General features: G+C 38.5%; 2 protein-coding genes across 12 annotated transcripts in view; one reads left to right on the forward strand and one right to left on the reverse strand.

The window, feature by feature from the left end:
* ESF1 (ESF1 nucleolar pre-rRNA processing protein homolog) overlaps nt 1–9,059 on the reverse strand; it is a 62,163-nt gene extending 53,104 nt beyond the window's left edge. The window contains exons 1-4 of one of the 2 annotated variants that reach the window (XM_059134059.1): nt 8,958–9,059; nt 6,691–7,372; nt 3,010–3,392; nt 1,876–1,989 (exon numbers count right to left, since the gene is read on the reverse strand). In XM_059134059.1, coding sequence (XP_058990042.1) covers nt 1,876–1,989; nt 3,010–3,392; nt 6,691–7,330 — 1,137 coding nt within the window. In that variant the 5' untranslated portion in view covers nt 7,331–7,372; nt 8,958–9,059. Of the gene's footprint in view, nt 1–1,875; nt 1,990–3,009; nt 3,393–6,690; nt 7,373–7,652; nt 7,857–8,957 lie in introns of those variants that run through there. The other variant, XM_059134060.1, reaches the window with a different exon arrangement.
* A 22-nt stretch (nt 9,060–9,081) lies between these two features.
* NDUFAF5 (NADH:ubiquinone oxidoreductase complex assembly factor 5) overlaps nt 9,082–12,952 on the forward strand; it is a 29,536-nt gene continuing 25,665 nt past the window's right edge. For 6 of the 10 annotated variants that reach the window (XR_009344686.1, XR_009344684.1, XR_009344685.1 and 3 more), the window contains exons 1-2: nt 9,083–9,375; nt 11,977–12,017. Coding sequence is in view for 5 of the 10 variants with exons in the window: in XM_059134064.1 (XP_058990047.1) it covers nt 9,154–9,375; nt 11,977–12,017 (263 nt within the window). In the remaining 5 variants the exon portion in view is untranslated. Of the gene's footprint in view, nt 9,376–11,976; nt 12,018–12,952 lie in introns of all 10 variants that reach the window. The other 4 variants (XR_009344683.1, XM_059134061.1, XM_059134062.1 and 1 more) reach the window with 2 other exon arrangements.

Genomic DNA, 12,952 nt, shown 5'->3' on the forward strand with positions numbered 1-12,952 from the left:
CAATGTAATTTATACTTTACTTATCTTAAAACATCCAAACCTGTCAAGGTCAGGAATTCTGAGAGTTACAAGCGAACTCGATGAAAACAGCAAGGATGACTCACTTCCAAACCTACTACAGGAAGCTAAAACACCCTGAGGAATCTCCTTAAAAATAGTTTTCGCTAGAGAGTAACAGATATGGAGCTTGAGAACAAAAACAGATTTATCTCCTCCATATGTCAACTAGAACAAGATGGTCCTGGGATCCAAATGAAAAATTAAGAAAAGCAAAAGAAGACTCTAAGTGCTCAAGGAACTTAAAGTACGTACACAAACACACACACACACACACACACACAAATGACTAGGTTAAATAGTTGGCATAAAATAAACAAAAATGATTAAGGAAGTATATAAAACATAAAGAAAAACAATTTTGTTTTCTCTCTTAAGTCATATCATTTATCCAATGCCTTCTTTTAAGAAATACTTTAAATAGAAAAGAACTGATAGTAATCTTACCACACAGTTTAGAGGGTCTTGGTAAAAGAAAAAGAATTCACCCTCACTGGGATTTGATAATTTTTGTATGTTGGCTACTTTTGAGAAAAAATAAAACTGTATTAATTTGTCTTATTTTGACATTACTGGGCTTAATATATTTTTGCTAACCAATACATGCTTTTCTGAGTTCTCTGCAATATGCATTTATTAAATAGGGGATTTGAGTTTTCCTTACTAATTTGAGTGGTAATAGGTTTTGATGTAGAAGTTTTAAATACATATGTAGTCGCATCTGCTGATTCTGTTTTTCTAAGTCTAGAAATTCTTACCATGCATTTTCTGAAACACAAGATTTAACAGAAACACAATCCTATTTTATTCTGTTTCTATGGTTTAACTTTTTTTTTCTTACTTTATCTGGAGTATATTTTGGACTATGATGAGGTGAAGATCTGAACTAAGCTCTTTATACAAAGACTCACTCATTTGTCCCAATTCAAGCTTACTTTGGCCTGTATTATAATATGAATTTTTCTATTTACCTATTTCATTCCATCAATTTGTCTTTCCATTTTTAACCAAACTGTTAACTCTTGTAGTAATATAAAATGTTCACATGTTGTACCTCACAGAGAAAATCCTTTTATACTGGTATGTTTTCCTAAAAATTTATTAGTCATTCTCACTTATTTATTCTTCTAGATGATTACTGGTATCCTTTTTCTTTGATCTGAACTGAGATTGTAACTAAATACTTAATGTGAGCTTCTTTTCATTTCATTCTTACAACTACCCTAGGAAATACTATTATTACATCCGCTTGTCAGGTGAGAGAACACATCTGAGAAATTAATAAAATGCCCAAGATCACATGGCATGTATCAGGGTCAAGATTTGAATGCGGGTCTGTCATACTGAAAAACCTAGATTCTTAATCACTAGGCTTGCTCTCCAGAAATATGGTATCTCAACAATTACTTAAATTTTTCAAATTTATCCAGTGTTATATTTTACTTCATATATATTATATATATTTAAGGTAATTCCCAAGAATTTTACATTTCTGCTGCTAGCAAAAATAGATTATTCTTAATTGGTTAAGAATTGAAGAATGCAATTTAAAAAATATTTATTTTACTTGTCCCTTTATTGAGCCTTATAATAGCTTTTCAATTGTATTCTTTAGATTTTTAAAATACATACAATCGTATAACGTATCGAGAGCAATAATTTTATCTCTTCCTAACTTTTACATCTATTCTACAAGTTTTGTGCCTAACTATACCAGACGACTGCCAGATTATTTTTCCTTAAAAGGAAAACTATGACTTAAAAAAAGATTAAACTTAAAAATGTTTAGAAATATTTCAAAATGAAATCAATTCTCACCTTTACAGAAAATATAACACCCCCTTTAGGTTTAAATGAATTGAACAGAGCTAGCAAATCTTTTGCCTTTAATCTGTCCCAGTCCATGTTGCAAACTGCTAATCGACGTGTAACCTAAGAAATGAGAAAAATTAAATATTACATAATCTCTATCATTCCCATCACTTGCAAAATATATAAAAAAATGTCTTCTTTCCCCCAAATTCTGAAATCTGAAAATACAGTATTTACCTAAGTCGTTTCAATATGTTAAACTTCGCCTGAGTCAGACAATGGTAAAAATGTCAACAGATAGATAAGCACTCTCTCTTACCCAGTTCTTTGTTCTTGAATCAGAACTTGATAATCAGCTGACTTTTTTTTTTTTTTTTTTAATTTTATGTATTTGTTCATTTGCCAGAGAGAGAGAGTACAAGCAGGGAAGTGGCAGGTAGAAGGAGAAACAAGCTCCTCACTGGGCAGGGAGCCCGACATGGGACCCAATCACAGGACCCTGGGATCATGACTTGAGCAGAAGGCAGAAGCTTAACCAACTGGGCCACCTGGGTATCCCAATCAGTTTACTTTTTAACACCCAAGTTTGTTAAGCTATTTTGCTACCCGTGCATTAGTATGGAGATTGAGTATATTACCCTAAAGCGTTTCTAACAGTGCAGTAGGAACTGAAATATAAACTACCAGCTACAGTAAATATCTTCTAAAAATTTCATGTGACCTGGGGTGCCTGAGTGTCAGTCATTAGGGGTCTACCTTTGGTTCAAGATCCCAGGGTCCTGGGATCAAGTCCCACCATCAGGCTCCTTGCTCAGCAGGAAGCCTGCTTTTCCCTCTCCCACTCTCCCTGATTGTGTTCCCTCTCACTGTCTGTCACATAATAAAATCTCAAAAATTTCATGTGACCTTTAATTATTTCTTTAACTAATCCCTATTTGCTTGGACAAACATCTAATTTATATAGCTACAATCCATATCAAGAAGTTTTTTTGTACCAAAAAGTTTCAATCAGAACAATCATTAAGATTATTATTTACTAAAAACGTTTTCCAACTCAGTTTAATGACAGCAATTCTACCATCTACAAAAGTGACTTTAACTATGCTTTTCACAAATAATCTTATTTATTCAGAAGTTCACCTCATCAGCCCGAGGAGCATCTTTATCTAATTCTCTCCAAGCATGCTCAAAACCAGAGTCCTCTGGCAGTAAATCTGCCATATCTTCTTCATCTTCAGAACTAGTTTCTATATTTCCTTTACCCCTTGCAAGATCAGGGCCACTGTCACTTTCATCATCATTGTCACTCTCCTCATCTTCATCTTCCTCATCACTTTCATTTTCATCATCATCATCATCATCAGCTGAAGCTCTACCAGTGCGTGTAATTCCATCTTCAGATTCCTCATCACCTATTTCACTAGCACTTTCTGAATCTTCCTCCAGAGCATCTTTGTCAACCATCTTACCACCTGCAGAGCTTTCATAACCGTCACTGTCTCTTGCCATTATTAGAGGAATCACTGCAAAAAAGATTAAAGGAGGGAGAAATTAAGAAAATGTAGACACAATTAAATTGAATCCAACTAATTTTGACCTCAAATCCAGGAAGAATATAAGTTGTGTTGTGGATGCGATCACATACGCAGAGCAAAATAGTAAGTTTTCTGCTAAATCTTGAACTTAGTAACTAACTATGGTTAGCGATATATGAAAAGTAAAAGACTATTTTTACTTAAGTTGGATTTTTTTATACACATAACTCTGAAAAAACTCATTTTCTATTTCAAAAGCAATCATATGATTCTGCTGTGGGTATGTGAATATGTTGATTATACAGTACCTTGCACATTTTATTCACCTTTAAATTGGAACTTAAGTTTCTGCTTATAGGCTCTGCTTGCAGAATTAAAAGAAAAAAAACATTAAAAGCTTAACACTTGGAATGAAATTTGAACTTATTTTTTTCTTGGTCCTATAGTCTTATAATAGTCATTCATTGACTAAATATTTATCATCAACTATGTAAAATGCATTGAGCTCAGGAAAAGGAAAAGGGAGGGGTGCCTGGGTGGCTCAATCAGTTAAGCCTCTGCCTTCAGCTCAGGTCATGATCCCTGCAACCTGGGATCGAGCCCCGCAGAGGGCTCTTTGCTCAGTGGAGAGTCTGCTTCTCCCTCTCCCTCTGACTACTTGTACTCTATCTTTTTGCCAAATAAACAAATAAAATCTTTATATATCATAAACATGTTTGGGTATATCACAATTTAATCAAGTCCCTAATGATTTATATTACTTTTTAAATTTTAAAAACAATGCTAAGGTGTAAATTTTCTTTTTTAAAGATTTTATTTATTTACTTGACAGAAAGAGAGAGACGGTGAGAGGGAATACAAGCTGGGGGAGTGGGAGAGGGAGTAGCAGGCTTCCCACTGAGCAGGGAGCCAGTGCCAGGATGGATCCCAGGACCCCAGGATCATGACCTGAGACGAAGGCAGAGGCTTAACAACTGAGCCACCCAGGCAGCCCTAAGATGCACATTCTTTGCACAAATGTGCAAGCATTTACTTAAAATAAGTTCTTAGGAGTGCAAGTCCTAGGCATCAACATTTACAACACAAAATACCAAATTGCACTCTTTCCATCACCTTTACCTTGTAGCATTTTAAAAGCTCTCTGCAGGGGTGCCTGGGTGGCTCAGTAGGTTGGCACCTACCTTTGGCTCAGGTCATGATCCCACGGTCCTGTGATGGAGTCCCACATTGGGCTCCCTGCTCAGTGGGGAGTCTGCTTCTCCTTCTACCCACTTCCCCCTGCTCATGATCTCTCTCTCTCTCAAATAAATAACATCTTAAAAAACAAACAAACAAAAAACACCTCTCTGCACACAGTAGTTGCTGGTAACTGATGAATAATGAACAAAAGATGGTGTACATATAAAGTCATTTATCCCTACTTATTACATAATGCCTTTCTGGATTGTGGAATGGATGTAAACGACTAGAAGCAACATGATGCAGTAGAAAGATTTTTCGAAGACATGAACTGCAGGCCTAACTCTGTATACCCTCACATAAATCACTTTAGCCTTGTTTCCTGATTAATCTATCCTAATTTCTCAAGTTTACTGAGAAATTTCAATAAAAAAGATAAAGCAAAAAGATTCTGTAAAATCAATCCAAATGAGTGTATGGATATGTTTTATTAATCCAGTGCCCTAAATCAAGTGAAATTTGAAAGATGCTAGACTAATTTACCTCACAAACAGCATCAAACAAACCCTGCTGCTGTTCCTATTTTGATCTTATTCTCCAATTTCAGTAACCAAACTCCTATCCCTCTCCCTATACCTCAGTTTGCTGCCTCCTGGTTCCACTACAAAAGGAATGAGATCCCACTCTGACCTCCTAGTCCCTGCTGTCTAGAATTCTATCCCCTACCTAACTAATACCTCCTATCTTTCAAATGTGATCTCAGCCTGTCTAGTTTTCTCTGACTTTTTCCCAATATCTATCTTCCTTGAATCTTGTAACCATGGCCAGGCTTTGGCTCATCTGAATACCAATTTTCAGTTAACAACATAAACAACAGGCAAAACCAACACTCAAAATTTCTTGCTACTGGAGGTGACACCAAATTTTAACAAGCTCAGTAAACAAGCAAGCATGAACCAGAACAGATGTTTCTTAGTTCCGAACAACGATCTCTAGTTGTATTACCTACTTACTCCTTCAGAGACCTTATTATCTAATTAAATGGGAATACTGATCTCTTCTGAACATATCCAACCACATCTTTGCTCAAAGTCCTTTCTATATTGAGTACTCTGGTCTCTTGATTTACTTTTTCCAAACCCATTGGTACTTCCCTTAAGAATTTCTCTGATTACCATACCTTAGAGTGACCTCTTCCTCTGAATTCCCATGGCCCTCTGCTAAACACTTTTTATGGCACATACTGTTATTTATATTATATTATAGATCTAATTTCTTCTACATTAGATCTGTGGTGTCCCGTACATAGCCAGCAGCCACATGCAGCAAGTGAGCACTTGTAATGTGGCTCGTCCAAATTTTATACTTCAGATTAGTATGAAAATAGAACGTGAACTATGCCATTAAAATTTAAGTTGATTATATATTGAAACAGTTGGCTGGTGCCACTGCAGAGTTTAGCAGGCTTTTATTTGCAATACAGGATCTTATGAAGGGCTGAAATCAAGATAAGATAAAATCCACTCAACTAGCTATGCACCTTGTAAAGGTGCTGTGTCTACTCACGGGGAATAAACCTACCGCTTCACTCAAAGATGCTGTCCCTTACCAAACTGTGAACTCTAGTAGGAGTTCTATGTATCCAAAAGGGCATAACTTTTTCTAATTTGCACAGGCTAGCAGTAGCCCCAAGATGGGGAACCATATCTTACTCACGTTCTACCTGCCACATATTAGTTACTAAAAGTAGTTGAATGAATGAAGGATGGATGAATACACAACTCTACTAGCCCTCTTCACACACACCTTCTCTTACTATTCATGACAACATATAACACTTGATCTGGTTGAAGAATATAACTTTCACTAGTGCCTACCACAAATCAAAATCATTGCTTAGTCTCAAGTTTTTCTCTCCTAGCCATTATAGCACCAAATAAAAAATAATCATTATGTGGCATTTTTTTTCTTTCACAGCTTTATGCTCCCAAATAAGCGTTAGATCATTTCCATTAGACTATGAAAATGCTATATATGCCTTTTTAAAAAAATCAGTCTAAAAACAAATAATGTAATATAAAAGAACCTATAATTCTTTCCAACCAACCTGACTGCATTTCTCTTCTTGCTTCAGAGTGCTTGACCTTGGGAGATTTCACAATTTCAGAGTGGCCCAAGTCGCCTGTGCTTAGTTTTCCTTTGGGACATGAGTCTGTACTATGCTGAATAATGCTTTTTTTCTCTTTTGTCCTTTTTTGTGTAAATTCGTCTGTGTCTTTCTTGGGAATTGTTTTTGAATCTACCTTCTTAGGTTTGCATGACTTTTTCATTTTCTGGATTTTGTCAGAGTTATCTAAATCATTTTTATCTCCAGAATCCTTCTGGTTAATTTTCTTGGTTTCTTTCTTTTTCTCCTCAACTATACTTTTTGATTCTATTTTGTTAGTCTGGGTTTTTTTCTTCTTCATCTTCTTTTGGTTCAATGCTTTACCATCTTCATCAGATAGATCTGAATCAGAATCTGAAAGATCATAAAAACGTTTCAAGTCCTCTGTAGTGCTGTGGTTGATAGGGCGTCCTCTTTTATCCACAGCATAATTCAACTTGAACCTTTTGTCATGAAACATTGCTCGAAATCTCTTGTCAATTTTGACTTTTCGGTCCTTTTCTGGCATCTCCCAAAATCTTGGATCTTTTGTAACCCTCCTAAACCGCTGGTCACTCATTATTTCTTGTTTGGATGCCATTTTTAAATGTCTGACTGGACAAATGCTTCAAGAAATCAAATCCTAAGAAGTGAAACAAATATTATGATAATGAAGAATTAGTTTTAAAAAGATACTTAGGGGAAAAAATGCTTATTCACAATATAGTCTAAGTTAAATATAAATAAAGGTAACACATCCAATTTCATTTCCCAAACTTATTCTGAGTCACATACAGAAAAGCAAAAACTATCAGAGTATCCTCTTTTGACTACAGAGCATAGAAATAAATTTAAAACAAAACCAAGCACAATTCCAGGGCTTTACAGAGGGAGACAAACGCTTACTAGCCAACTGCACTCACCTGGAATTTCTACATTTCTTTTTGTATACCTGTGTACCTGTTAAAAGTTAAAAGCTAACGTAATCAAAAGTTTCCCAAGCCTCAGTTGATCCTATTTGTTTCTTCACATTCTGGTCCCACTCTTCCTGTTAGTCCTTACTTCATGCTACTACTCTGATCAGTCCTTAGTTGTACAAGGCTGGTCTCCTAACTAAATAGACTCAAATCAATTCAGATTCGGTTCACAAAACTCCCTCTTTAACTCCTACCATCCTTCAAAAACCTGGCAAATTTTTATCCTAGTTATTAACAAACATCAGTTCTCTCTATAATTTATTCTATAAGGCCCAAGTGGGCTGATTCTCCCCAAACATATTAGACTGTGTGTTTGTGTGTGTGTGTGTGAGAGAGAGAGAGAGAGAAGAGGGAGACAGAGAGAGAGATTAGTATTTTTCGAGAGAGAGAGAGAGAAGAGAAGGAGAGAGAGAGAGAGAGATCAGTATTTTTCCCCATCTCGATTAGATTTTTGCGGAGCTAATTTTTTTTTTTTTTTTTTAAGATTATCTATCCATTCGTCAGAGAGAGAGAGAGAGACCGCGCACAAGCAGGAGAGCAGCAGGTAGAGGGAGACGCACGCTCCCCGCTGAACTAGGGGCCCATGGGGAATTCGATCCCAGGATCGTGGGATCACGACGAAGCCGAAGGCAGACCCTTAACTGATGAGCCACCCAGGCATCCCCAGAGTCGTTGACTATCATTAACAAAAAGGAACTGATCAAGCAGGGTAGCAATAGCAGTGCTTTGTTCTGAAAACAAGCCTTGAATTTTTACTTAAATTTGAAAACAATTTTTATAAATAAAAAAAAAAAAAAAGACACACAGGTTTCAATAATGCACTTATACATGAAGCATTTAACCCTCTAAACAGTTAGGGACCGAGGCAGGTACCATCTCATCCAACTGTGAGTGGCAATGCATATAAATGTTTACAACAAAAGCATTCGATAAACGTTAGATATTCAGAGATGGATGACCTGACCTCACCTTCCGACGCCCACCTTCACTGTCCCCTCTAACAACCCTCTAAGGCAGAGAACACCAGGGTGGTCCTAGAACGGCGATCTCCTTTCCAAGCCCAAACCTCAAGGCACAGCTACTGGGCTGAGGCCCCTCGACAAGACCCTGGCGAGGACCAAAAAGTCTGAAAAATGAGACCGGAATGGGAAAGAAAAAGAGCGCAACCCCTCATGAATCCAAAGAAGACCCTGTCAAAAACCGGTTCGGGACTCTCCACAGCCCATCTTCTAGAAATCGAAATCCACTCACCTCCCCCCGAGTTCTCGCCGAGTCTCACGTGCGACCCACACCCACAATCCTCTGCGTGACGCTTCGCCGTGATGGCAAGAGAGGCCGGCCAAACTACCTCCCCTTTCCTTTCTGCGGCGATCTTCGGCGCAGGCGCGGGAGCCGCGGTGGCGCATGCGCAAGATAAGTGCGCCGATAAGTGGCGTCTCAGCCGGACATGCTGCGGCTTGGTGGTCTTTGGGTCTTGAGAATGCGATCTCCCGCGGCTGGGGTCCCAGTAAAGAACCTCGGCCTCAGGGAGGTCGCGTCCGGCGTTTCTTCCCCAGGCAGCACCTCGACGAGAGCCCTAAATATCTTCGATCGGGATTTGAAGAGGAAACAGAAAAACTGGGCGGCCCGGCAGCCTGAGCCGATGAAGTTTGACTACCTGAAAGAGGAGGTAAGTCCGCGGGGCAGTGGGAGAGGACGGCCCCTAGCTTTGGCGCCGGATGAGGGGCTCCGGCCAGGCCCCAGCCGACCCCACCTGAACCCACTTCGCCCCATCTCGCCGGATGACCTTGAGCAGCTGCCCTGCCTATCTGAGCGTCTACCGTAATCACTGAGCGGGTGGGTGAGGTTATTTGTACGTTGCTATTCATTCATCCATTCACTCACTCACAGCAAATATTGCTTCAGTTACACCTCTGTCATGGGCAGAATAAGACCGCTACCTTCAGGAAATTTCATTCTTGTGGGCGTCGGTGAACAAGAAATGTAATTTCAGCCAAAGAAGTAAGGTGAGGTGCTTAAGTGAAGTAGTATAATGACTGCGATGGTCAGAGAAGGCCGCTCAGGCAGACGACATGATGAGGAATTAGGCAAGCTAAGATCTGGAGGGAATAGCCTTTAAGCAAAGGGAAGAAGAGTTTCTGAGGCGGAAAGGACCTTATTGAGGTCTCTACTGAAGCTTCGGTGAAGGAGAGAGTGGGAGAGGAGGTCAGGGAGGGCGCAGGTTATTAGGGCAGTAGAAGATAGGAACTTTGGATTTTCTCGTCCAGCTGAACTGCCTAGTCAGTATGATAATCACTGGCCACATGTGGCTATTGAGTGCTTGAAATATAGCTAGTCCAATTGAGATGCAATGCATCTGTAAAATGCACCGGATTTCAGTAACTTAGTGTGAAAAAAGGATGCAAAATATTTCATTAGTAGATTTTTAAAAAATCTTGATTACCTGTTGAAATTGTAGTTTTGAGGGGCGCTTGGGTGGCTCAGTGGGTTAAGCCTCTGCCCTCACTTCATGGCATTATCTCAGGGTCCTGGGATCAAGCCCCGGAACGGGCTCTCTGCTTAGCAGGTAACCTGCTTCCCCCTTTCTCTCTGCCTGCCTCTCTGCCTACTTGTGATCCCTCTTTGTGTCAAAGAAATAAAATATTTTTTTAAAAAAAGAAATGGTAGTTTTGATATATTGTGTTAAGTAAAATATGTGAAAAATAATCTCTCCTGTTCCTTTTTACTTTTTAAAAGTGACATATATTGTTCTCATTGTTTTTCTGTTGGTCAGCCCTGCTCTAGAGGAATGTGAACCTGTTGAATGGTTTTTTGGTTTTGGTTTTGGGGATAGGGGGTGGAAAATCAACCCTGGGGCTTGATCTCACAACCCTGAGATCATTACTGGAGCCAAATATCAAGAGTCAGTCTTTTAACCGACTGAACCATCTGGGCACTCCTAGCCTGTTGAGCGCCTGGATGTCTTTAAGTAGTGGGATGATGGGATCTGGTTTATGTTTTAGGAAAATTAATTAAGATAAATTAAGATCTCTGATTTATACTCGTTTGAAAGACCTCTTCCTCTGCCCAAGTGGACTAGAAACTGAGGGTTTGTACTCTCTGGACACACAGCTCCAACTTCAGGCCTAAGTGAATGTTTCTTTGGGAATGAATTAAAATTGATGTTAAGTGTAGTGAACTCTTAAAAGCCAAAGCAAGAAACAGTTTTTGAGCTCCTTTGGACAGAACTCTGTACAAGTTTGGCCTGACCAGGTGATTGACTGTGTTGGTTCTTAGGGCTTATAATGATATATACTTAGAAGATGTATATTTCTAACCACTCTTCTCCAAGCAAAGTGTGTAGATTATGAATTGACTGAGGCCTTATCAATCTGTAGGACTAGAATAAATGAGGTGAAGTATATGAATGTTCTTTTTGTAATAAACAAGTTATTCATAATAAGAATGATATACAAAGTAGACTCCTCCAGGGAAAGACTTCTGGTATACCTCTTTCCTTTCCCCTTCTTTCCCCCCAAAGCAAGTACACATATGTTCTGAACTTCCAAGTCCTAATAGAAGCTCTGGGGTGTTTATGAAGGAATAGAGGAATGTGAAGAATCTTGGGCTCTCACATCTTTGCTCCTGTCAGATGAAGCTAGCCTGGCAAAAGGAAGCACTTTCCTTATGGCCTCTTTTAAATTGGGATGGGACTAGGAAGAATAGCCTGAAGCGCAGGTTCTTCAGATCTGACTGACTTTCTAATTTGCACATGTTCCTTGGAAAAGCAGCTTACTTGTGTAGTAGTTTCACAGAATTTCCTATGAGTCTTCAAATAATAGAGTTTTTAATTGATCATTTATACATTGATCTGTAATAAACCCTAGCTAACAATATTTTTTCACTTTCATATACTTCATGCTAATATCTCTGGACAATAATGTATCTGTTATGCTTCTGTTGCTTCTTATCCTTATAATCTTATATAGAACATAGAATGTAAAGGCCAACGTATACATACATATTCATGGATATTTAGTCTTGGGTTCATTAAATGGACTTCTGAAGTAATTCACTTCAGTTTGTTTCCTGGGATAGTATAATTTATTTTGTTTATAATTTATGGTCAGATTTATATAATTTGTGGTCAAATTGAAAGTGGGATAGTGAGAAGTACTTAACAATATGTAGAAACATAAGTAACCTGTGGATTATTGAATACTGAAAAAGTGTTGCTCCTTTGTTAAACCTATTCAACTTGTATACATCATTGCTGCTTGTAATCCTTCAGGTTGGAAGTCGGATTGCAGACCGTGTGTATGACATAGCGAGGTATGTGATGACTATCATAATAAAATGCAATTAACTTTTGACTGAAGATTTAAGAGATTGAATGTTGAGAGCTTAATGTTTTGAATGGCAGAATCTGAAGGAATTTATTACTGGGATTAGTGATTTTAATCACTCTTAAGTCTCTCCCTTTTTTTTTTTTTTTTTAATTTGGGAGAGAGAGTAAGAAAAAAAACAGGAGCACAGGGAAAGGGAGAAGCAGACTCCCAACTGAGCAGGGAGACTGATGTGGGGCTTGATCCCAAGACCCTGAGATCATGACCTGTGCCAAATGCAGATGCTTAACTGACTGAGCCACCCAGGCGCCCCAGATCGCTCCTTTTTTATGTCTGAAGAGCAAGTGTTCTTTTTTTCCCCTTGTTGGAAAAAAAAAGAATAGAAGCTCAGCTCATAGCTTCTTTATGAACCTGAATGACTGATTCAGTTTCATTTGGCTAAAAGCCAGTAATGAAAACATTGCTCCAAAAATGAAGATGAAAATTGACCGCCTGTGAATTTTTAAGATTTACTAAACCTAGCTTTAAAAATTTAACTACAATAACAACAGAATCTTTGGCTAAGTGAAGGAAAGAGACTACCTAGATTCATTCCCCACTCGGGTTATTACATGAGACTTTGGCCATTTTATCTTAAGTATTGTTAATGGCAGTAGGTTTCTCTGACAATTATATAGTGGCAGATTTGAGAACACTTTGAAGAAGTATTAAAACCATGGGTGCCTGGGTGGCTCAGTGGGTTAAGCGTCTGCCTTCGGCTCAGGTCATGATCTCGGGGTCCTGGGATTGAGTCCCGCTTCGGGCTCTCTGCTCGGAGTGGAGCCTGCTTCCTCCTCTATCTCTCTCTGCCTACTTGTGATCTCTCTCTGTCAAATTAAAAAAAAAATTATTAAAAAATAAAACCTTGATGAATTCTTTGCT

This window comes from Mustela lutreola, chromosome 9 (genome assembly GCF_030435805.1).
Source record: "Mustela lutreola isolate mMusLut2 chromosome 9, mMusLut2.pri, whole genome shotgun sequence".
NCBI classification, from domain to species: Eukaryota; Metazoa; Chordata; class Mammalia; order Carnivora; family Mustelidae; genus Mustela; species Mustela lutreola.